At 39.5% G+C, this 26,219-nt stretch overlaps 1 protein-coding gene across 1 annotated transcript; it reads left to right on the top strand.

Moving 5' to 3' along the window:
• The first annotated feature begins 481 nt into the window (after positions 1–481).
• Positions 482–25,600, top strand: LOC128858887 (uncharacterized). The gene is made up of 5 exons (XM_054095443.1): positions 482–1,725; positions 9,778–10,369; positions 13,412–13,674; positions 24,619–25,446; positions 25,511–25,600. The coding sequence occupies exons 1-4, from the start codon at positions 651–653 to the stop codon at positions 25,383–25,385; spliced, it is 2,697 nt and encodes an 898-aa protein (XP_053951418.1). The 5' UTR covers positions 482–650; the 3' UTR covers positions 25,386–25,446; positions 25,511–25,600.
• Positions 25,601–26,219: the final 619 nt, after the last annotated feature.

Below are 26,219 nucleotides of genomic sequence, written 5' to 3'. Positions count from 1 at the left end.
CAAGTCTACATTTTTCATCTACGTGATGGAGCTTAACCAGCTTACATTCTTGGATATTTTGTGACACCCACGAAAGTTTTTCACTGGCGTTAGCTGCCAATTCAGATTCTACTCCGGCATCTGTGATACATCCTCTCAATTATCCATTCCACTGCACCGAGTATTGCTAAAATCTCTGTTTGGAAACCCTCAGATATAACATTTCATTTTCTCAATAATTTCTTCTCCAAATGTTAATCAGAGCCCACTGTGCTTTCTAATAAAGAACTTGCCGCGATCTCATCAAATCCAAAACCTGATCAAAACCTTTAGCAAATGCCTGACTCCAACAGCGCTGAGATCTTCCAACTCACTAAAGCCCTCGAGTAAATTCTTTGAAATTCCAATTTTCATGTTACTTGATTTTTTAACTTTAATATATTCTGTATTCTATATGTATACGCTAAACCCCATTTTTTCGGTTCTTTTTCTTTACTTGCAGCTTTATCACAGTGTAGAAATTGAAGCATCGACTCGAAAATTTGTCCGCCTTGAAATTGACAATTCCCTCTGCGCACACTTCAACCATGTCAACCTGCGCTCTTAACCACGCCTCTGCCACCACAGAGCCAACAATCATTGCATAACAGGCGCAGACCTATAGCCACAACATGAATATCGATCAACAGAAATTCCCACCACCACCATCGGCAAGTTTGCTGTGCGACAGCGGCTATACCAATGGCTATGCCACTCCTAGCAACAGCAGCATTACAACGACTTCGGCGGACACTTCTGCGTCGTCGCCCGCCTCACAGACGACTACCTACGTGAATATACCGATAATACCACACGGGCAGCTGAACGCATCCGCATCCTCCACATCATCCGCGTCACCGCCACTACCGCCGCCGCCTCCTTCCGCTATTTCAATGATGGGCGGCGGCAATGCATCCAACAGCGGTGGCACAAGCACCTTCAAAACTCCCCTGCTACCCATGCCCACACTCGAGGACATCGAAGGCGGCTTACTGGTTGCCACATCTACTAATACGCCCGCCCCAATGCCCGTCGGTATACTCAAATATCCGAATGCCGCCTCTGCGGCAGCAGCAGCATCGGTGGCAACAACACCGCTCAGTCTGCCGCCGTCTACGTTGAGTATGTGTGGTGGCGGCATGGGTCCAGGACCACCAACGCATTCGCAATCACACGTGCTATCGTTGCCCACTTCTGCTGCGACTGGCGGTTATGAGTATGTGAGTGGTGTTCCAACTAGCTATCAATCAGCGTCACATGCACCTAAGCAACAACAACTACCACCTGCCACACTTTCGCTGGCCAGCGATATGTTGCAGCATGCAACGACGCCCATAACGGTGCTTTCACTGCAGCATACAACGCAGCAATCATTACCACCGCCGCCACCCCCTTCAGCGGGTTTACTTAGTAGCAACAACAGCGTTACGCTTGGTATAACCTCGAGCGGTAATGCCAGCGGAGGACATGGCAATCACCCGACAAACCCCGCTGGTGGTATGAGCAACTCCATAGGTACAGCTAGCAGTGGTGCGGACTCGAAGCGTTCATCGAAATGTTGCGCTTGTTTTGGCGGCAGTGGGAATTCCTCAACGGCAACGAAGTCACAGCAGAAAAAGCGACGCAAACAGAAGGCACAAACGATTTGGTCGGCACTATTGACGAATCTAGGAATTTGCGCTCTGCTGCTGGCCTACACGTTGTTGGGTGAGTATGAGTGGAACACAGAAAATGGGAAATTAAGTTAAGATCATTGAAAACTAATCTGCGCGAACCGCACTTCTCTTAGACTGGTCATTATGGCCACCACTGTTTCTTTCTCAGAGATCTCACAGCCTCACTATAATTAGGGCTCGTTGTTGGTGCGCTCGAAGTATGTCGACTTCTCGCTCACGACCACATACAAATACTTCGATAATAGACTCGTTTGGGTTTCTGATCACCGAAATATTGCGATAAACTGCTAGGCAAATGAGTTAGGTACAATAGGGAGCCTCGAGGTGGTTTCTCCGCGTAATGAGAGGATTGTGACTTTGTTAAAAAACTTGTGCTCTAGTCCTGGTAATGTGGACTGCATCGGCACACGAACTACGTTAGTACACAAACGTGTAAAGTCGCGGGGATTCTTCTGGTTACAGGTATATTAAATCCGCTCGAGGGAACTTTTAAGGCTAAGGAAGCCGCAGCTCTCGAATTTTGAGGATGTTCTTTCCAAATATTGTCTCTTATCCACGCAGTGTGACTTGACTTCGAGTCTTTTGTGCAGCAGCTGTCAGGAGAATGAGGTAAAATCATCTCAGCACCTTCACTCGGCTGTTCTGCTCTCGCTGTGCTAAGATGTAGATCATTTTTTTTTTTTTTTTGGTAGATGAGGTAGCGTTCATAATGTCTTCACACTTACAGCAACCGTCGTACACTGTGTAGAATGCTATGGCCACTAGAACAAACCCTCCACCTCTTCTGGGGAGACTCCCTTCGGGAAACTACTTTATGCATTACTTCAGAAGGGCCCAGAATGGCGTCCATTAAATGGACCCACGTCTGGGTTCACCACACTTGTAGCCAGCTTTATGCTATAGGCTCGTCTTCTAATATCTCTGTGGGGTCATACCAGTGGTATGTGGGGCATGCTCCCAGGATCCTCTCAATGGGCGTGTGGGGGTTATACGCTATCGATAGTTTATTTTGCACCTGCAGCAAAACAGAAATGTCGGAAGAGGTTGCGGTAGTATTATACCGTCTTACACCGTCGTGAACACTAATTTTTTTCCTACACCTGCTTATATTTGTGGAGCAACATCAAAGCGCGCGGCGTAAATAAGAGGAGGAGCTCGGCCAAACACCCAAAAATGGTGAAGCAGTTAGGTATGTAGGTAGCTTGGGTGGCTATCGCAATGACACACTTAGATCTTTCATAGTTCCAATGGTATCACAATTCTTACCCTATGGGTTCCTTTTCAAACCATCCGGTAGCTTTCATGAACGAGCAAAGCTTCGTTAGTTTTAGATGCGCTATGTCCGCTACATCAGTTAAAAATGCCATATCAAAAGTGCGGAGCCTCCTCGTCGCTAAGCTTTCACACTCACATAAATAAAAGGTGTTTGACTGTTGTTCTTCTTCTGTATTAAGAAAGCTTCAACAGAAATCGAAGTACGGGAGGAGAAGTAACCTTCTAGCGTGGCTGCCTATTAGACAATAACCAGTTAATACCCGTATCATTTTTTGTATAGCTTTTCTGTTAAATCCTAACAAGCTTTTTGATCGACCGTTGTTCCATTTCGCCATGTCTGTCTACTTAGCTCGCATGTTGAGAGGTTTTGCCAAGTTGTATTTACCTTATTGATGGTTTCCCTATCTATAAGTAGTTTACAATCGGCCATAGGCATGGGTATCAGCGTCTTATCCACGTGAAGCAGTTAACACGACCGTATGTTGCCACCTTTCGGTCTTTTCCATATCGCTTAATTATAACTTCATATAATTATCACTTATTTTCTGCATTTCTCCCTCTTATTCTCATACTTCAATGGCATCACAAGGTTCGCAATTTATGTTTGCTGTTACACATAACTTAGCATAGCCTAGCAACAAAATACTACTCGAATCGGTTGAATAAATTTTTGATTTGTTGTAGTTTGAATACAAATTTTGTGATTTTTCAACACATTTTGGCTTCTCGACACGCCTCTTTTTTAAGTTTATGCATTTTATTTCACCACAAACTTTCGAGGAAAGATACGCTTCAGCTTCAAAATGCAATGAACCCTGTGCATGTCGGAACATTCCATACAAAGTTATAAACTTACATATAAACATATTTTGGAACTTAGCGTTATAAAGGCAGAGATATAGGTATTAGCAACCCTCATGGCTCTGCTGTACAGTTTTGAAAATTAGCTCTCTATTCAAAACTTCAGGTCATTTTATGCATTCAAGCAGTAAATTATTTATTCAAATGCTAAATTAAAATATGAAATTAAAAAAAAAGTATACGGCATCTGTATGGGTCAGCCTGTGAATTCGTCTCAGCCTCTAGAAGAAATTACATTATCATATCCCCAGCGTAAAAGTACTCGTATTAAAATACTTAGTATTTCACTTTCTTACCGCTACCGCGGGCAGATCGTTATTGCAGCCAGAGCACGTAGAAAATTCCACAAATAAAACCATATCAGTTCGTATAAATCTCTCTTTAAGTACATTCGAGTACAGCGAATGGCCAGCACAGTTACAATTTATTCGGCCACACTCTGCGCACAAATCATCGCTTTCGCATACAAATTACTACTAATTGAGTATATCGTTCAGCTGCAGGAGCACTTTCACAATTACAAGTTCTTGTAATTGAAGTAACTTTGGCAAACTTAAGTGCGCAGCATTGAACAACAGGACAGCTATTAAGAGGAATACGTGACACTTGAAGTACAATTAAAGTGACGCTACGAAGTGTAAAAAATGCTTAATATTTTAAATGATGAAAAGTTCCAAACAAAAAAATTGAAAAAAATGAGTGCGGCATGTTTGACATTAGAAGGGCAAGTCAAATGTTTGGCTTACAACTACTGCGGCAAGCAGACAACCAGTCAACCCGGTTCGCAAGCTGGTCAGCTAGTCAATCTTTTGAGCAGTCAGCTAAAGCATTCTACAGTGTGGCCAACATTTATCCCACCAGCAATAATGATTATGTTGTCTCAAGGACTTGTGCTCGCTTTCGCACGCTTGCCGCGTTAATTAACACTTACAAGGACTTTAAACTTTATATGTATGTATGTGTATGTGAAAGCGTCAACGCAAGGTTGCTTCTTTTACTACTTCTTCCATTTTTAGTACTTCAACCACCGTTAGTCTTTGATTGTGTGGTGTATATTTTACGGAGTACAGGCATGCTTTAAAACTTAAGTGCGCTAGTGCATGCAGTTTGTGTAGTTACATAAATACATATACTTGAACGCATACTTATACATAGTTGTGTGATTTTTCTTAGCCCAACTTACAACAATTTCACCAGCAACGTCAGTGATTTCTGTGCAACTGCCAGTTTGTCAAACCACTCCCGAACGCTTGGCTTTGCAAATATGATAGTTGCCAGTGGAGAGTATTGTGGCAACGTCGCCGCCACCGTCGCCTGCGTGGTAACCCATCTTCGTAGTCTATTGTCGGTAGCTTCGTTTACTTTACAAATACAAAATTGTCTATGTTTATTTGTATGTCAGGGCGTATAAGTAACTCATCAACGTTTATCTGCTTGACAGCAGCTGGCATTTGTTTGCTGGTGGTTGGCCTTTGAAGTACAGTGTTTGCAGGACAATTAATTTGTGAATATTATATAATAATAATTAAATAACAGTATGAGCTATGATTGATGGCTCAAAGCTTGACGATAAAGTTTGCTTTGATGTCTAATGTAAGAAGCCAAAAGTAAGCGTTTCGGCTGATGCGGATTCCAGGCTAAATTCTAGCCATCAATGAGGTAGCTGTCTGGTAGGTAAGGCAAAAATTTGACTACCTTTATAGAAGTTTAGCCGAAGTGCTTGGCCGAGCTCCTCCTCCTATTTGTGGCGCGCGACTTGATTTTGTTCCACAATTGAAGCGACCTATGTTGAGCGGTTTTTTATGACAGAAATACACTCGGAGGTTTGCCATTACATACCAAAGGGCGACCGCTATTAGAAAAAACTTTTTTCAATTTTGGTGTTTCACCGAGCTTCGAACCCTAGTTCTCTCTTAATTCCAAATGGTTGTCACGCACCAACCCATTCGTCTACGGCGATTGCCGCTATTAAATCTCTTAGTGGAATTGCCACTAATTCTATCATTGCTCGCAAATGGCGGGCGTCTCAAAATGAGTTGGCGGAATATTTCCGCAACCATTTGATATGAGTGCCAGGGAATTGTGAAGGCAGACAAATTAGCGAGAGCGGGCACTAACACTCGCTTCCCTCTGGGTATGAAGATTATACGTTTACCCCTCTCAACCTACAAACTGCGTGGTGCAAGTAGCTTTTTCACTACAGCATCACTCGAGATGGGTTGATAGTTTAACAACGCTACAAAAATAGTTCGGTCAAAATGAGACGTCAGGCGCTCATAGGTGTTATTTAACCGGTGAAAGAAAAACGTATCTATATTTGTTACTTTGATCACGGGCCATTGTCTTCTAGGTCGACGTGTTCAAAGAATGAATGTACCTCATTTTGACTATTGCAGAAGCTGTACGGAGGAAGAGTCTGTCAGACATCATCTCTGTTACATTCCCGCATGGCATGGCACTAGGTTTAGATACTTTGGCTCATTGATCTTGAATGATACTGATGACTTTAGGGATATACTCGTAAGTAAAGGTCAGCCAAATCAGTGAATTTGCACTTAAAATAAAATTGTTTAACGAGGAGTGGTAGATAAACTGCTACTATGGTATCTCAATGGATCGGCAATGATCTAAACTGGTTTAGAGGCCGACTACCACTTCTACCTACCTACCTACCTACCTACCTACATACCTACAATGGCCCATGACCGCACAAGAGCTCTAAGTCGAGAAGCAAGTGGTTTACTGCGTTTGCCAAGCAGTGAACTAATTACACCAAGCAATAAAATATATTACAAAAAAAAATAAATTAAAAAAATAAAAATAAAATTAAAATAAAAAAAAATTAGAAAATTAAAAAATTTAAAAAAGTCAGTCTACAAGTATTTTTTCTTATACAAAATTAATGGCCCTAGCGAAAAATGTATAATTTTTGCAAATGACGTCGCACGTCAGTCATCAAACTGGACAGCTGCAGTATACAAACAGACGAGCAATAGAGCGCGTAAAGATCAAACAAAAAGTTCCATCGTGCAAAATTTATTTTTTATTCAGTATTTTTACTGTATGATTCAAAAACGAAATTGGATGATTAATTTTGCGCCAACTTGTACAATACTTTTTATCCCGCTACAAGTGACCTAAAGATTCCGTGCGCATTTTCTTGCACAGTCGGACTGGGTGAGTTCTAAAACGGACTTATTGCTCTTACGAGGGTGGTTCAATAAGTACCCATGATAGAAATGAAGGCACCATTTTTTTTTTTTTAATTTATTTTTAAACATAGTCCCGTTTAGAAAGATACACTTCTCCCAACCATTTTTTTAACCCCTCCGACCATTTTTTAACCCCTCCAAAAAATAGGATTTGTCGAACTCTCCAAAATACGTCTCTGTCTCGGCGTTGACTTCCTGGTTTGAACTAAATTTTTTTCTCGCGAGCCTTTTCTTCATGTTAGGGAACAAGAAAAAGTGAAAGGGAGTCAAATCGGGTGAATACGGGGTACGGGACGACAGCAATTCATAACGCTATTCATGCAGTTTGGCGACGACAACTTCAGATGAAAGTGCTGGTGCGTTATCGCACTTTCTTTACCTTAACTTCTTTTTCGAAACGTTTGACGGTGTCTCCTACAATTTTTTGTGAAAGTGATACAATAACTTACCGAAATATTATCCACTAATCGTTCTTCCTTTTTTCTAAATAATCCATGAGAATAACGCCGTTCCCATTCCAAAAAATCGTCGCTCTTTGACTTTTCCAGCCGATGAGACTGTCTTCACCTTCTTTGGAGCAGATTCACGGGGAGAAATCCATTGTTTTGATTGTTGCTTAGTGTCAGGTGTGTAATGATCAATCCAGGTTTCATCAACGGTGACAATTCGACGCAAAAATTCCTTCGGACCTCGCTTAAATTGCTCCAAACACTGCTTCGAAGTGAACAGTCACATCCACTTGTTGTCCATTGTGAGCAATCGCGGCACCCATCGGCCTGACAATTTCTTCATCGCCAACTTATCATACAAAATATTAATTGCTGTTCCGGTCGACACACCTATGGCCTCTATTATTTCGCGCACTTTCGTTCGTCGATCAGCGAGAATCACGTCGTGGACTTTTTGGATGATTTCCTCGGTAAACACATCTGCCGGGCATCCTGGTCGCTTCTCATGAAAAACGGATGTTCATCATCATCATTGTTGGCTGGACAACCCTGGTCGGGTCTTCGCCTGCTGCATCTCAGTTTCGTGCCTGTGTCCTCCATGCCCGAAATCCCAATAAGCGTGCGTCTTCTACACCGTCAATCCATATAAGCGGCGGGCGGCCCCTTCTTCTCTGTCTGTGGCATTTACCGAAGATTATTTGTTGAGGTGGGTAATCCATGTTAGCCCGCAATATGTAACCTGCCCATCTCAATGTGTGTATGATGATTGTAGTTATCACAGATGGGTTCATATATATCGCCTTATCGCCCAAAATGAATGTTCGCCCACGTTTAAATTCGTTACATCAATATCTGACTGTGGGGAAGATGGCGAAGCGTCTCCTTAAACAGCATCAAACTTTGCTTTTATCTCATCGCATTTTTCCCCATCCAAAAACATAAAGCGAATTACCGAATGGCATCCCGAGTGTTTGGTAACACAAAATTTACGTTTGAATATTCGAATTTCGTGTCCAACTTAGGTTAGGTTAGGTTGAAGCGGTTGTCCTATGGGACACACTCAGGCTCATAGCCCATTGGGATGCCGCGTGGGAAGCTTTGCCTGTTTCTCCTAAAACCAGTATGTGCTTTCCAAAAAATTAGAATATATCTGATTTCTGCAGAGCTGAGGTCTTTTAATTCATTAAAAAATTGTCTGCCTAGAATAGTCTGAGGAGAAATCTCCGTCTAGATAGAGTAGGACAATGGCACAGAAGGTGCACGATTGTCGCTTCTTCTTCCTCATCAAAACAACTTCTACAGAAGTCATGTGCTTTCACACCCATCCTTTGGGTGCTCCGTTATGACCGAAATCAGTGTGCTAAATCTGTGTTTATTTTGACTTTGCAGAGATTCTGCGCGTTAAGCATTGAGAGTCGGCCACAGTTGACGAGCGATTTTGCAGGGGGCTTCTTTACGACATCTATCGTTTGCGTTCCTTCCGATTTCTGCAAGGATGAGTAGCTTACATGTTTGTTAGGGTATACCTATGTCATTGCCTATGTACGCATCTATCAATTTGGTGGTGAGTCTCGTTAGTTCATCGGCTCTGCAGTTACCCTAAATGTCGAGATGGCCAGGAACCCATATTATACTGAAGCGAAATGACTCAGCCATCTCGGCATTTCATGGCTACCTTGGGAGTTGTCGACTGTTTTGTAAGGGATTTTGTGTCCAACTTAGCTTTTTGTTAAGTAAATCATATCTATCGCCTCTTAAAAAGCTTAGCAAATATTTAGCACACAATTTCATAGTCTGCAGCCCACTGTACGCTACAAAGACCCTCTTTAACAAGCATTAGAGCTTACTCGCACACAATTAAAGCCAACTACAAAATAATACAATAGTTGTTGGTGCGAGTAAGCAAGAATAAACCTGAGTTGCAAAAACAACAACAACAATAGTGACATCAGCAAAGACTACTACTACTTATACCAACCATTGGAGTGAATATCCCACTGCGTGCACTTAACCTACACACCACCACTTTACTTAACGCTTCCGTTTGGTGTCTCATTATCGTTGGGAATAGCTAAAGTCGCACGAACCCCTTACATTTCTTCACGATGGCATACTTACCCTGACACTTGGCGTTGGGTTGGTGGAAAAGTGGGAAAAGTGAGAAAATTTGTGTGCATACCTTAGTTATGCATACCGGGAATTCATCTTCATTTCCCGTATCATCAACAACAATAAAACACAACACTATTTTTCACATCTGCCTCTATTTTCTATTATCATTCCCAGGTTCATTCATATTTCTAACAATCGAGAGCGAAGACTCAACTTTCCTGCAACATCACTATCACCATCATAGTCATCATACACTGCTGCAGCGTCAACGTCAGCAACAGCAACAACAACAACACCAACAACAACAGCAGCAGCAACAACAGCAACGTACACTTGCCTCAACCAAACGTGGCAGTGGCGGTAATGTGGAAAATATTTATCACACTTCACCCGAACAAACGCATCTGGACAATGGCACCGCGTTATCGTCACTAACCGCATTCTCTTCGCTCGCCTCCTCCGCCGCTACCACTTCCTCGGCATCCGCATCTGCATCATTATCGGGCGCTGCTTATTCTGCTGCATCAAATGCTGGTGCTTCCATCGCAAATGCTATGCTGGAGGGCATTGTACCGTTGAGCGTTGAGCGCAGCGACACTGGCAGTACTGGGGACTTTAGCTACGGCGATGAGTTAGGCGGCGATGGCATCATCTCGGCTCAACTGGCGCTGTCGGCGGACACGCAGGAAGTGCGACAACGCACCATTGAGAATATCTGGGATATAACGGTGTCACTGAATATACTCTACAAGGAGAATTGGACAAAGTAAGTGAAGATGGAAGATTTATGATTTACGATTTACAATGAGTAGTTGGAAAATGTTGAGTGATATGTGTTTGATTTAGTAGGTATTTTGCTTATCGTAGTACTTGAAAAAATTCGCTATTTCATGTAGTTTAAAAAATTTTAAATTGGTTTTAGCTGAAAGCTACACTAATACCTAAAGTTCTGTTGACAATTTGTAAGCTGAAATCGACGAAACGGCAAAACCAATTATGACAAGATTTCTGTTGGTAAATATGAATAAAACTCACGGCTGATAGAATTACACGGTTTGCTCTTTGACTATGGTGAAAAAAAAAATTGTGGGAGGAACTTGGGCGCCCACGTCACTTGGGAGATTCGGCAGCCGAACTCCGACCGCTCATTTCACATGTATTCACACACTCGTTCAATCAGTCGTTGCTCAGACGGAAACAAAGTGTCATTGGTTGATTTTTTTTTCGTATGTTTTTTTACTGCACGATCAATTGTTTTTCTCAAACATCTGAAGTGACATACAGAAAAAGAAGTGGTCGCCCTCGTGTGGTTCGAGCTAGTGCAGCCATAAAAACGGTGCGAGACATAATTCGCAAAAATCTCCTAAGAGAGCAGAAAATGATGTCCAGTGAAATGAGTGTATCGACCAGATCCATGTCAAGACTAATTAAAGATGATCTCCACATAAAAGGCTCCCGTAGCTCAACTGGTCATCTTTTGACAACGCGCATGAAGAAAATTAGACTCGACAGATGCAAGCAGCTTCTTTGGGGGCAGGAAAATATTCTTGTCACAGATGAGAACATTTTCACTGTCGAAGAAGTTTTTAATAAGCAAAACGACAAAATCTGTGCTAAAACTTCTACGCAAAAAATATTGTTCCAAGGTTTCGGCGTGCCCGCCATCCAGCCTCCATAATGGTTTGGTGGGGAGTGTCTTGTAAAGATGTTATTTCTCTTCATTTCTACGAAAAAGGGGTTAAGACCAGGAGGATGTCTTAGAAAATGTGGTGAAGCAGTTGAGCTGTAGTCTCTTCAACGGACAGCTTTGGTCCTCAAAGGACAGCAAGATTCCGCTCCAGGCCATAAGGCAAAAACCACCCAGCAGTGGCTAAGAAACAATATTTGTGGGTTCATAGCCGCCATTGGGTTACAGTTTGTGATGAGAATTTGAGAAAATGGTCTCTCACAGAAATTTGAAGAGTCTCAAACAACCTTTGGTTTAAGAAACGATGTCAATATCCATGGAAATCGGGAAAAATATTAAGATTTTCGTGCACTTGGCCGTTTTAATAATACGTCCAAATATCGAGCTTTCCATAACTAAAAATATTTTTCTCTGAAAATCGCCCCACAAAAGAATTTAAAATTGCTTAAGAATTGTATCAACAGAATCAACGAAGCTGAGGTGAGCCAATATGAGGTGTTTTTTTAGATGCATGAGAACTATCGATATCGATAACTATGGTTTGACAGCTGAGAATGGCAAACTTCCTCTGTTCAGTAAAGTTTAGCAAGTCATTATGAATCATAATTGAATTTTTGGTAGATTAACCTTCTGCTAGCCTCTTCCTAGCTGGCTTTGTAAAATCCCCTCACACTTCCAAGGCTTCTTTGCATCGAGTTTACAAGTGCCAGACAAGGGCTGACCAGACAAGGGACCTGTGGGTTGGGTACGTAATGCTGTATGATACAATATTCTGTATTTCAAAATTCTGTAAAAAATATTCTGTATTGCCGAAATGCTGTATTGACGAAATTCTGTATTGACGAAATTTTGTATTGACAAAATTCTGTATTGACGAAATGCTGTATTGACGAAATTTTGTATTAACGAAATGCTGTAAGTAAATGGTACGAAAAGAATTTTGATATACAGCATTTTGTAGGGATCCCGGGACCTGTGAGGTAGTTTCCCAACGAAGAAAGAGGAGTGGGATCCCCTCGACAGCCTGCGCTCTACTCATAGAACAACGGGCTTTGCTTCAACTCAGCGAACGCTGGACAGGTACACAAACTTGTAAGATCGCGAAATTCTTCTGGCCACATGTAAATCGGAGGCGTTCGAGGGATCTTCTGAAGATGACAAAATCTCAGCTCTCAAACTTCATGGGTGTCCTCACACGGCACCATCCACGAGGCATATATTCCGTGAGACTTGGAATTTTTTTGAGTACTTTTTGCGTCACCTGTGTTGAGGTTGAGGTGGAATCAACACCTTCCAGCACCTTCTCCTTAGCTGTTCTGCTCTCGCGGGACTAAGATTTAAGCGTCTTGGTTCTCACTTCCTTCCTACGCTTGCTGATATAATTAGCACGCCCTGATATTTCAAATTTGCTGAAGCTCATCAGCAGCATAAAGCGGCTAACACAACCGCACATCAGTCAACGCTCGTAATCCACAAATATTCAACCCCTCCATCTTCTTCCCACCCTATCCTCTTTGTCCTTTCATCCTAATGGTTTCCTTCACCTCTTTCCGCTTGCAATGGTGTCACAAAGGATGAACCTGAGTTCCACGTCCAAGTGGGCCCACTTTCTGGGCAACCATTGTAACCTAACCTAAGTTTACAAGTAACTCTAGTTGGGTTCTGTTGATAGTTTTGACCTAAAACAAATTTCTAATTAGTATTTTTTTTTTTTTTCTTTAAAAAAGTATTTTCTTTTTCAATTTTTTTTTTTTTTTTGAAGAAGAAATGAGATAAAGAAAAGCTCCAGGAAATTGTCTATTCAGTGTAGGGCTTCATATAAGGAGGCTCTGTCTAGTTCTGTCTTAAACACTGGTTCTGTCTTAAACACTGCAAAATTTTTGTTTTCTTTTTCTTTTATGGAATGAGAAATTCCTAAATATTTATTCGATAACTGAAGCAAAAAGTTGAACAAATCAGCAGTTAGCTGCGCCTACCACTTTGCATTTAAACATCTACATTAAATTTTTTCAACAAATAAATACTTTTCCTACACATAATTAATTACCCTGCTGCTGTAACCTGAATTCTGTTCTTGTTTCTTTCTCTTTTTTTTTACTTCACTTACCTGCACACTTTTAGGCTAGCCGCTCTGGAAATTGCCAAATTTCAAGACCAATTAATCAAGAGACTGAATGAGGATGCGCTGCTCCAATTATCACACGAAATGGATGGCGGCCTCAGCGGTGGTGGCGGAAGTGGTGCGGCAATGGCAGGTAATAGTCCAGCCACAGAAGCTGTCCTACTACATACACATGGCGGTCAATATGGACATGGCCATGGGTCGCACGAATGGAATTTCGCCAAAGCGTTTCTCTACTCACTCACAGTGCTAACGACAATTGGTAAGTGTTTGCTGTTGAACTCTGAATACAGAAAGCTTAAGGAAGTAATTTTTAAAGTACTGAATTTTTAATTTATTTTTTTGTATGAAAACGTGTTATAAATCTCTGGAGGAATTATTGGGCAAAAGCTAACTTCTATTGAATTAGAGATGAAGCGCTAACAGAAACCATAAATCGCATGAAACAGGTAGACACTTGGATATCATTCCTAATACCCATTCAGCTGGACTATATAACTAATTCGCCGTTAGCAGCTTTCGATTCGTCGCTTCTCTGCTCGATAAGGTCTGCGCGCTGAGTGAAAAATTAAAATGGGAAATAAATCAAAATAAAGTAAACAGAGGCGAACTTAGGTGAATTTGCTTTCATTTACTTAGCGTGTGAATAAATTGCTTTAAAATTTCAATTTCAAAAAGTCGAGCCAAGAAACACCATGATATTTGGTAACTCCTAAAACACTCAGGCTAAAAGCCCATTGTATTTAAAGCTCTGGAAAGTAAAATGGTAGATGGTTAAGGAAAAAAGGAGAGAAGTAAGAGAAGAAAAAAGAAAGGACATATTAACCTGCTTAGGTCGGTGCTTCCAAGTGCGTATATAAGTATATACTCGTGCATGGGGATATGGCACGAATTTTGCTTCACGCGAATACAAGACAGGCACAGTTCTGTATACATTCTGTTTTGTCATTGTATTTTTCCTCGCACATGCCAAGGAATTCACAATTCATTGCTTTGCTAACTGTCAATAAAATTGTTCAGTGCTGCCAAGTATGTAATGCAGCAAGCGATTTGTTGTTTTATTCGAGTAGCCTTTTACAATTCAAGTACTTTTTCTACTCAATTGTCACATTTCGAGTTAAGTTAAGTAACGAAAAATCCTAGAAAGGTAATAAGAGTCGACCAAATTTTATTGACTTTCATTGCCCGAAATCAGTACTTACAGCTTTTCAAAAAGTCTTTGATATACCGAATCCAAATCTGATCTGTTCTCGAGATATTTTGGCTTAATGTAGAGGCATGAATTTCACCCAGATTTAGAAGCGCTGTTCACAGGAAACAAAAAAAAAATATTTTTTAACCATTTTTTATAATTTGTTTATTGATTATTAATTATTACATTAAAAACTAGCTAAAAAAAAAATAACAATTTTGACAAAATTAGGCTCAGTCAAAGTAAGCGGTCCAAAAAAAGGTGTCCTAGCGTGCATGACTCCAACCCTCCTGGTGATCTGAAAAATAATTACTAATTATTGTAGATGCTGCTATCGAATGAGCCTTGGACAAGTTAAAAATAAAATTGTTCACATTATGGCGCCTGTTTGAAAAAAAAGTTTTTGCATATTTTTTCAACAATTCCCATTTTTTTAATACTGAATGAAAAATTATACTTTCGAGCTAGAGTCATCCGATGAAAGAATGTACCTGTATAAAGAACATCCTCCCCAAATTTGAAGTAAATCGGTCCATTAGAACTCGACCGCCAGCTCGAAAAAAGTAGTTTTGAGAAAAACGCGTTCAAAGTTTTCAGACAAAACGGAGCGGAACCGATGACATGTCACCAAAAAGGCTATAACTCATGAAATAATAGGAATTTTAAAAAATCCTCTTAAAAACATATCTAAACTTTGAAAATATGCAAAAAAAATTCTACACTAGAATACTCCCTCAAAAAGGCAAAAGTTACTATTTGTGGCTACATTTGACTTTATTTAAAATTATAAGATTTTGTTTTAAATCTGAAGAGTGTCTAAAAAAACCACCCTTTTACCTATGAGGCCCATTAAGCGTAAGCGTAAACAAGTTAATTTGTGTCTAAGAGCGAAGCTGGTGGAATTTATTTACATACTGGTACTTTGAGTTTTTTTTTTTTGTGAGTAAATTTTTTTTGGAGAGCAAATCCTGTTTTTTAGCAAATTTTGCTTTTTTTGTGAGCAAATTTGGTTTTTGGTGAATAATTTTTTTGTTTGTGAGCAAATTTTGTTCTTTTAGTGAGCAAATTTTTTTTTTTTTAACAAATTTTCTTTCTGAGCGAATTTGGTTTTGGGAGAACAAATTTTTTGTTTTTGTTTTGTTTTTGTTGTGAGCAAATTTTGTTTTCTGGTGAACAAATTTTATTTGTTTTTTTGTGAGCAAATTTTGTGTTTTGGTTAGCAAATTCTTTTTTGTTTTTAGGAAATTTTTTTTTTGTTTTGTTTTTATTCTTGTGAGCAAATTTTGGTTTTTTCGTGAAAAAAAATTTTGTTAATTGTGAGCAAATTTTGTTTTTTGGTGAGCAAACTCTATTGTTTTTAGCTTTTTTTATGAACAAATTTGGTTTTTCGTGAACAAATTTTTTTTTTTTTTGTGTGAGCAAATTGTTTTTCATGAGCAAATTTTGTTTTTGGTGAACAAATTTTTTTTTCATGAGCAAATTTTGTGTTTTGGTTAACAAATTTTGTTTATTTCTTTGTGAGCAAATTTTGTTTTTTGGTTAGCAAATTCTTTCTTTTTTTATCAAATTTTGTTTTGTTCTTTTTTATTCTTGTGAGCAAATTTTGTTTTTTGGTGAAATTTTTTTTTGTTTTTTTTTTTGAGAGAATTTTGTTCTTTTATTAAGCACATTTTTTCTTTTTTTTTAACAAATTTATGTTTTTTGTGTGAGCAAATTTGGTTTTTGGTGAATAAATTTTTTTGTTAATTGTGAGCAAATTTTGTTTTTTGGTGAGCAAATTCTTTCTGTTTTTTTGGCATTTTTTGTGGTTTTTCGTGAACAAAATTGTTTTTTTTTGTGAGCAATTTTTTTTTTCATGAGCAAATTTTGTTTTTTGGTTAGCAAATTCTTTCGTTTTTTTAGCAAATTTTGTTTTTGTGAGCAAATTTGATTTCTGGTGATCAAATTTTTGTTGTTGTTATTTTGTGAGCAAATTTTGTGTTTTGACATTCAAAATAATATCTTATACTAAAAATATACCAAACTTTTTTTTAATTTTTTATTTAATTCTTAATTTAATTGTTCACTGTTAACACCTGGACGAGCTGAGGCTACTCTGAGTTCAGTTGCAAATGTGGTATGTCAAAGACATTTGAAAAAGTGAAGTCACGTTCTTAGTTCAAGATTTGTGTCAACCTGTATAATTTAATGCCAATGAATACCTTCATGAAATGAGTACACAACTGAATACTAAAATGACAGCTCAAAGTACCCCTACAAAAATCACACGCCATAAGTCGCCAAATAGCATAAACTGCAAAGGCAAGAACATTGACAATGCCCGATCCGATGACTCGTATGATAATCGGGAGGAGGATGCCTTGGTGAAATGCTTTCATCTGTTAAAAAGCTTTTTTCCACAGGAGTTTTACTTTATTTTATTATCTATGCAGGTTCAAGCTTGTCCACTGTTGACCTTCTTATTTTGCAATGCAAAACTCTACATCCACCCCAGAAGAACCTGCTCCTTCCTACAACCAGCAATCTTGATGAAGTTTATCTATAATACTATAAATATACTCGTACTTATACTCGTATATATAGATAAAGCATCAACACTCTTAAGCAGTAAATATGTGCGCAAGCACCATTTATACACCCACGCCCACACGCACAGCATGAAGTATCGTAAATTTTCATTTATGCCAATGACAATAATAGCCAATAATGGAGCGCAGTCAGACTCAAGTTAAAATAGAATGTATGTTTATGTTGAAGTATGTGTGTGTAAGTACATACATATGCACACACATATTCACTGTACACATTATACTGCTAGCCAAATAGAGAAGGCATTCGAGAAAACAATAAAGCCGACGACAATGTTGAAGTTGAAGACCAGAAAGGACACACGCAACAAGCAATAAAGAATCTTCATAATATATTTGCAAATTGCCAATATCAGCAGAAAATTTCCATTTCTTCCTTTTTTTCAATTTGCAAATTTTCCACTCTCCCAAAACAGAACAAAACATACACACACACACATTTGGCAGCACACGCTTACGAATACGCAATATTGCTTGTTATAGCATAAAAGGCTCTACATCTGCATACATTATGCCATTTGCTATGCTGACATTCGAGATATCGAAATGAAAGCAAAAACAAAAAAATTATTTCATCAATTCTTTTACGCAATGCTTTCTGGCAATTCCACAGCTTAAGGTGCAGTATTTTTTTGCCTTTTTGTTTCCCCCCCCCCCCCCCCCCCCCTGCCCCCCTTTTTTTGTGGTGGTATTTGCGCTACTGCAATCATTTTATTGCAGCGCTTACTGATACACTGTACATATTGACTGCTTGTCGTTGTAGTTGTAAGTAATTTGCTAATAAATAAAAATGCAAAGCATATGCAAAGGCGCAGCAGCACAGGCATTGTGACTTTGTAGTTCATGGCTTTTGTGTCAAGCTTTACAGCAATAAAAAAATGTGCAAAAAAAGTTGCACGAAAATAGTTCGAAACATTGCGATGGGAAATAAGAATAACAACAACAACAATTGGGTAATACTCGGAATAGTTTGTGAATTTGCTGCTTTAGTTTCTTTGCATTTCGTGATTACTTCTACTTTCGTTGGGTGTAAACCCAAGGCAATTAAAAAAAGCAGCTTTCGTATTAGTAGATGGGTAAATATCAGACGTATCTATAACTATGTTCATATGCATGTGTGAGTGTGTGAGTGTGCGTGAAGAGGTTTAGAAAGCATTTCGAATTAGAATAAAAATCATGCAAATTAAGTTGTTGAGAGTCGCGATAATAACGAGCGACCCAGATTAAAATAGAAATGCGTTGCTTTAAAAAAAGCTTTTACTTGTATTTGATTAATTAAGTTAACATACAAATAAATACAACCCACTGCCAGAAAATCCTGCCCTAACCTAATTAAAAATATTATAAGTATACCTACAATTTTTAGCCAGAATCTGATATTAGCGTTAAAAAGGGGCGAATACTCGTATATGAAGCAACTGCCCAAAATTACATTTTTTTGGAATCACTTAAAGAGTGTTAGTAAAACCGCGTTCATGCAGGGAAACCTTCGTTGCTCCAATTCTTTACCTGTGATGCTCGGGCTCTATCAACACTCTTTGTGTTTTGCTGTTCTCAATGTTGTTGACTGTAAACCAAAAACGAAACAGTTGCAAGCAACGGAGTTGCCGCATCTGAACACGAACGACGCTCATCACCTGAAGTGAATTTGCATAGTTAAAGCAACTAAAGTCTGCCTGTATGAACGCGGTGTAATGAAACGCTTTTGAAAGAGAGTTGGAAACATTGAAAACAATACCAGTTTTATGAGGGATAACCATACACGCTCAAGAAAAAATCGGCACAATAAAATCAGCCAATATCAAACCATGGATCTCTGGTACTCCTTGGAGCATCATTCAGCACAAAAATGAACTCAGAAGGCAACTCCCTACGGTCAGTCTACAGAGAGCCGCCTAACCAACCAACAGAGTAGTAGTAACCAGCCAATCAGATTCTGAATGGTGCTTTACCGACCTCCAATGATGACCAGTTCCGTAGATGGAAAGAACACTTTGAAGTAATTAGCAACATCGCTCTTAACAGCGAATCTAGCTTCGAAGTGATCAGCACAAAAACCAGCAGCAAAATAACACACATCCTTTCCTAGTCTAGTGGAGATCAACAACCTGAATCTCAATAAAGCTGCGGGCGAAAATGACATACAGCCCGAACTATTGATCGTCGACCCGCAAATTTCAGCGGAAATTCCGCATCCCCACATCACCGCCGCCTGGGACAATGAAAAGCTACTTCCGTCCTGGACAAAAGGCACCAGCATCGTGAAGCTGCCCAAGAAACGCGATTTGCGTGACTGCAGCAACTGGGGAGGAATAACCCTGCTCAACGCCATCTACAAAATTCTAGTCCCGACCACACAAGGCAGGCTCCAATGTATCGAACGCTCCTTAAGAGACGAACAAGCTTGATTTCGCCCTCACCGAAGCTGTGTTGCAAAGTTAACAATCTCCGCATCATAGGAGAATAATCAATTGAGTGGCACTCCCCGCTCTACATGCGTCGACTTTAAAAAAGCATTCGAAGACACAATCAAACGAGATTCAGTATAGCTGACGTTGAGTAGAAAGGGTGTACGAGAGAACACGAGAACTCCGAACTGAGAGTGCTTTACAACAGCAACATCAGCGGTCCCTTCACCACTAGCGCAAGCGTAAGACAAAGTTGTCTCATGTAGCCCCTTCTCTTCGCCGTCGTCCTAGACGACGTTATGAGCCAATTGGCTCGGCACAAAAGAGCCTTCGTTTGGAATTTCACCAGACATCTTGAGGAAAACGGAAAACGGTAAAAAGGCACGACAAGGTTATTTTGCAACATGACAACGCTCGGCCGCATGTTGCTCAACCTGTCAAAAAATACCTTGGATCGCTTGGCTGGGAAGTGTTACCCCACCCGCCGTATAGTCCAGACATAGCTCCCTCCGATTATCATTTGTTCCAGCATATGAGTCTCGATTTGGCGGACCAGCGGTTCTCCTCGTACGAGGCTACCAAAATATGGGTTGAGTCATGGATAGCCAAGCAGCGGCCAGAATTTTGCAGAAACGGCATCCGGAAATTGCCCGAAAGATGGGCGAAAGTTGTAGCTAGCGATGGCCAATACTTCAAATAAAATATTTTGTACCGTTTTTTCACAATAAAGCCCCAAATCTTCGAAAAAAACCTTTAAAACTAATTCAACCTCCCAATAATTTTTTTGAAACAAATTTTTTTCAATAAAGTAATAGGACTATGAATAAGTTCGTGCGGTTTTTTTTCGAAATTTGAAACTTTATTGACGTAAAATGGTTACAAATTTAATATTCAAAATATTGTCCATCGCTTACTACTACTTTTTCCCATCTTTCTGGCAATTCACGGATTCCCTTTGTGAAAAATTCGGTCGGTTTTGCCGCAATCCACGAATCGATCCATTTTTTGACTTCATCGTAATTACGGAAGTGCTGGTCAGCCAGGCCATGTTGCATCGATCGGAAGAGATAGTAATCGGATGGCGCAAGGTCTGGACTATACGGCGGGTGGGGTAGGACATCCCATTTGAGCGTTTCTAAGTATGTTTTGACCACTTGTGCAACATGTGGCCGAGCATTGTCATGTTGCAAAATAACTTTGTCGTGTCTATCGGCGTATTGCGGCCGTTTTTCTCGCAGTGCTCGGCTCAAACGCATCAATTGTCGTCGGTAGACATCCCCCGTAATCGTTTCATTCGGTTTCAGTAGCTCATAATACACAACACCCAGCTGGTCCCACCAGATACACAGCATAACCTTCAGGCCATGAATATTCTGCGCCGACGTCGATGTTGAAGCATGGCCAGGGTATCCATACGTTGCCCGACGTTTTGGATTGTCGTAATGGACCCACTTTTCATCGCCAGTCACAATTCGATGCAAAAAACCCTTTCTTTTGTGCCGTTGAAGCAGTTGTTCGCATGCCATAAAACGGCGTTCAACGTCTCTTGGCTTCAATTCATACGGCACCCAATGGCCTACCTTTCGGAACATTCCCATGGCTTTTAAACGTTTGGAAATGGTTGATTGATCAACTCCCAAAGTTTTTGCAACCTCTTCTTGCGTTTGAGCCGGATCTTGATCGAGCAATTCCTCCAATTCGGTATCCATGAACTTTGGCGGCGCACCCTCGCGTTCTTCGTCTTCCAAGCCAAAATCACCACTTTTAAAGCGTGCAAACCACTTCTGGCACGTTCGCTCAGATAGAGCATGCTCACCATAAACTTCCACCAAGATACGATGACTTTCGGCTGCTTTTTTCTTCATATTAAAATAATGAAGAAGAATTCCCCGCAAAAACACATTATTTGGCACGAAATTCGACATTTTCAAGTGTGGTAAAAATATTGTTGTTTACGCTTCAAATAAAAAACTTATACTGACGTTTGTGCCTTACGACAGTAGCTCTCCAATGAATGTTTGGAAATGTGGATCGATGGAATAATAATCAAGTTACGCCATCTGTTGTAAAACCGCACGAACTTATAAATAGACCTATTATATTTGTTCCTAAAATATAAAAAACAATACAAAACTGTTAAAAAAATCGACGATTTTTGGCTTAAAATCTCGATACCAAAATTTTCAACATTGCATAAATCTCAATCTTACTTCTTATTTGAGTAAACCTAAAAAAAAAATTAAATTTATAAATAAATCATTAACAAAAATCTATTTTTTTTTTTCAAAAATAAATTTTTTTTTCAAATATAAATTTTTTTTCTCCCCAAATGTATTGTAATTAAAAGAAAAATTTTTTCAAAAAAGCAGTTTTACTGATACCAAAATTTTCAACATCCAAACCAAAATTTTCAAGCTTGAATAAATTTTAAAGTTATTAAATCTTTTTCAAAATTTTTTCAGAGTACTTCTTATTTGAGTATAACCTACAACTCAATAAATTTTTAGAAATATTTAAGACCATATCCAAAATACTTGGATCACTTGACATGGAATCGCGCTTTTACTGAAAAAGTCAGGAAACTCAGATATGGAATAACCATCCAGATCTACCGAAAATTAATGAAAAAAGGTCTAAGAATTTTTTTTTAATTTGTTTCTTCTTTTTTCAAGGTGGTGCAAAATTAATCATCCATTCTTTGACGAATTCATCTCTTTTTTTCCAAAGTTGTGGAAAATTAATCATCCAATTTTGTTTTTAAATAACTTTTATTCACTTTTTTTTGAGTGATGGAAATCTTTATTATGACCTTTAAGAAAGATTAGAATTCATATTAGCAAAAAGCGCTGGAGCTATTCGCTAGCTTACAAAAAATATGGAACTGAAAAACTCTTCTTAGTGCTCTCTATCCTTCCAATAAAATTGTGTCGTTCCATTATGAAGCGTACGCCTACCCCAACATACGCACTTATACATCTACACCATTTTTTTATCGCATACTTTGACTCTTTTCATACATTATTAGCATTTTATATTTTTTATTTGCAATAAAAGCGTCACTTCATAAGAGTTAAAGTCAAAACGAAAGCCAATAAGCGGCATGGAAGTTAAAATAATATTTGCTTTTATTTGCGAAAGAAAAAGATAAGCGAGTTTTTCATCTACATACTTAATTTTACACTCCTTTTTGGAAATTCAATCAGTCCATATTGTAAATTTTTACTGTTATTGATGTCATTTAAAACAACACAAATGGCACATCTTATGACGTTGCTTAAGCATTCGAGCGCAACATTTCTGTCATTTCATGAATATCTTATTGTTTTATTACTTCTGACATGCGGAGGCAGTGACATTTCCATGAATAAATGAGGGTAATGAAAAAATACTTAATATAAGATAAGCGTTCAATTTGGGAAACAACCGGCAGTTTGTTTGTATTTTCATTCGGTTGAAGGTGCGTGTATGTATGTATGTATATGAGTTGCGAATTTGCTTTCAAATGAAAGAGCGAATTAGTGTGCATGGAAATAAAGGCTCTGGGTTTGACTTTCAGCGAGTGGTAGAGGACATAAGCATTACTCTAAACGAACTATACACTGCGATTGACTTGAGCGTAATCACGGAAACCAATAGAAGCTGGCCTCTGACTACTAACTGCAGGGTATCCAAAGCACTCTGGCCAAAACTGAATCTTAAAAGCACAACATGTTTGCTTGAATTCAACAATGGGTCACTGCGCTATTGGCACTTTAGCCAGTAGAATGGGTATACACAATTACTTCTGCAGGTTCTAAGCCTAAATTAGGGGATGGAAATCAAATGCAGGTAGCGCAATGGGCCTTAGGAGCACCGAGTGTCTTGTGTTAAACAAGCAACCTGACTAACCTAACCTAACCTTCTGTCCCAGCGAAATTGCCCTTTTTTCTTGGTGTGTCAATTACTTCTAATTTCAGTGATCGCTCCATAACTTTTTCAACAGTTTATTAGTTCAATTTTCAGAACTTGCTTTTCTTCTCTTAATTTTTTGAATATAAGAAATTTTTCTTTTGTATAAGTAAATGACATATAGTTTTGACACTGACAGCTACCTCGCGCTCATATAAGTGCTAGGAGTTCAGTTTCAAGCCTTCGCAATACGAAATGGATTCTTTTGCGCTTAGCAACGTTTCGAAATATTTGAAACATAATCCAAACCGAAACGAAGTTTCAGAAGATGCGCATTTTCATCTAAAATGCTACCTAAAACGCTATTTCATTGATGGAACTATAAACCAACCCATCAAGCAATTGAAGTTTTATACAAAATAGTCGGTGATTCGGGACTGAGATTAACTCCTTTAAACCTTTTTTGTGTTATCGCTAAATAACGGTGGTATAAAAATAATCTAAAAACGTTCCACAATCTTGTAAGAATATCTGCTGAACCGTTCATAAGATAGAGCCACACAAAGGAGGGATGGATGACTTAGTTCCATTCCTTAATTAATCGGAATATTTCTTTTTCTTCTTCTTAGCGTCACTATCCTTGGTGAACCATTGCTTCATTCACAACCTTTTGCCATCCGTCTCTATCTAAGGCTACTTCCTTCCACCGCCGCACGTTCAACCTTGCAAGGTCATCTTCAACGTCTTCGAGCGTTCTCTTTCTGGGGCGGCCTCCAACAAGGCGCAATTCAGCTGCCTTTCGAGTTGTTTTCTCTTTGGGAATTCTAAACACGTGTCCAACCCATCTTATCCTCTTAGATTTTATAAATCTTATCACAGTTTTGTTTTTTGCTAAAAGTTCCAGCTCATGATTATATCTTATTCGAAAGGTACCATCCTGCAGTCTTATTGGTCCATACATTTTTCTTATTTACTCTTTCAGATAATTTAAATACTCCTGGAAAGTATTGCACTCAATTTTCTATAGTACTTTTAAAATTAAGCAGTACATCATATTTCTTAACAAAAGTTTTAAAACCACCCGCATTTAATCCCTACATTTTTCCATTTCCTCTCGTATCTCCACGCAGGTTATGGCAATATTGCACCGCGCACTACACTCGGCCGCTTGGTTACACTCGTCTATGCCATTTTCGGCATACCGCTCACACTCGTCTATCTCTCCAGCACCGGCGGCATTTTGGCGAAAGTGGCACGTGAAGTATTCTCGAAAGCGTTATGCTGCTGCCTCTGCTCGAATTGTGGTTATTGTTGTTACGATGAAAAGCGTATGGCTGAAAAGGAGCGTCGCATGAAACGTAAACGACAGCAGGAGGAGTTGCGCAAACAACAACAGGCGGCCTTACAGGAACCCTACTATGTGCACGATACATTTCAAGCGTCCGAGAAACAATCAAATCTACCCACAGGCACGCAGATGCTGCCACCCGACATTGATTCGCTAAGTGCGAGTGAATCGCGCGGTTCCATGCATGGACTGAGTATATTGGCGCCTATTTTGTTGTGCCTTTCGATGATGGTCATTTACATTTTAATCGGTGCGGTGGTATTGTATCGTTTGGAGGATTGGCCCATACTTGATGGCATTTACTTTTGTTTTATGAGTTTGTCCACAATCGGTTTTGGTGATATGCTACCGGGCTTGCGACGTGAATCCACTACAACAACATGGTTTTGCTCCATATACATCATGTCCGGCATGGCATTGACGGCGATGTGTTTCAATGTAATACACGAGGAGATTGTCCATCGGATCAAAATCGTGGTGGAGTTCAAGAAAGGCGCCAATGTATTGGATACGATGAGTGAAGAGCAAGGCTACTATATGCCACCTTGACAATATGAAAAGGGCACAAGTTTGTACAAGCGCAATCCCACCGAAGAGACGCTAGTATCAGGTAAGAGGAAGTCTCGAATAAAGTACCATATTTTTTAAAAAGGAGTTTTTTTCTATCTTCGTAGGCACACCAACTTCACTCGCCTATGGCGCTCAGCTAGACACAGATATAAATCAAATGCATACGTTGAAAGACTATGTCAATCATGAGCTCGTGCCCATACTTACTATGGATCCGAATAGCTCTTCAGTGGCCTCAACCCATCTACTAAAGGGCGGTGGTGGTGGTGCCAATGCACTGCCTTTAAATAATTTGTCACCCTATACAAGCGTGTCAGTTACTGCTACCACGCCGTCTAATCTGCTGCCAACTGGCATGGGACTATCAACCGTGAATGCGCCGCTATTGGACAATTCTTCGCAGTCTTGCTTGGAAACAACTGTAGGCGGCAGTGGTCCACAGACGGCCATGGGTGTTTACACTCTAAACGAAGAACCGGAAGTGGATGCTTAAAATGAAACGAAGTATAGTTAATGGAACCAAATTGAAGACAATTTTAGAATTAGTAATTTTGGGATAACATTAGAAATACGCATTTAATCGTAGGTTCTTAGGCATAGAAACTTAGAAACTTATTTTGTAAATAGTCAAGTTTTAGCGTAGATAAAAAGTAAAGTTAAATAGAAAATTGTTTTAAGAATGATGGCAAACTACGCATCGAATTGTCGACACAACAGATACAAGAAACTGGGGGTTCTTCCTATACAATCCTTGCCAAGGCGAATTTATTACAGATGATGGCATCCGCATATAAGTAAAAAGATACATGTATT

The sequence above is a fragment of the Anastrepha ludens genome, chromosome 3 (genome assembly GCF_028408465.1).
Source record: "Anastrepha ludens isolate Willacy chromosome 3, idAnaLude1.1, whole genome shotgun sequence".
Taxonomy (NCBI): domain Eukaryota; kingdom Metazoa; phylum Arthropoda; class Insecta; order Diptera; family Tephritidae; genus Anastrepha; species Anastrepha ludens.
This window is presented reverse-complemented; position numbering and strand designations above follow the sequence as displayed.

Bases quoted from the DNA above. Each gene is read 5' to 3' on its own strand.
- LOC128858887 (XM_054095443.1), top strand. From the start codon at position 651: ATGAATATCGATCAACAGAAATTCCCACCACCACCATCGGCAAGTTTG. The intron at 1,726-9,777 runs GTGAGTATGAGT...TATCATTCCCAG, and splicing joins GCTGGCCTACACGTTGTTGG to GTTCATTCATATTTCTAACA. The intron at 10,370-13,411 runs GTAAGTGAAGAT...GCACACTTTTAG, and splicing joins TACAAGGAGAATTGGACAAA to GCTAGCCGCTCTGGAAATTG.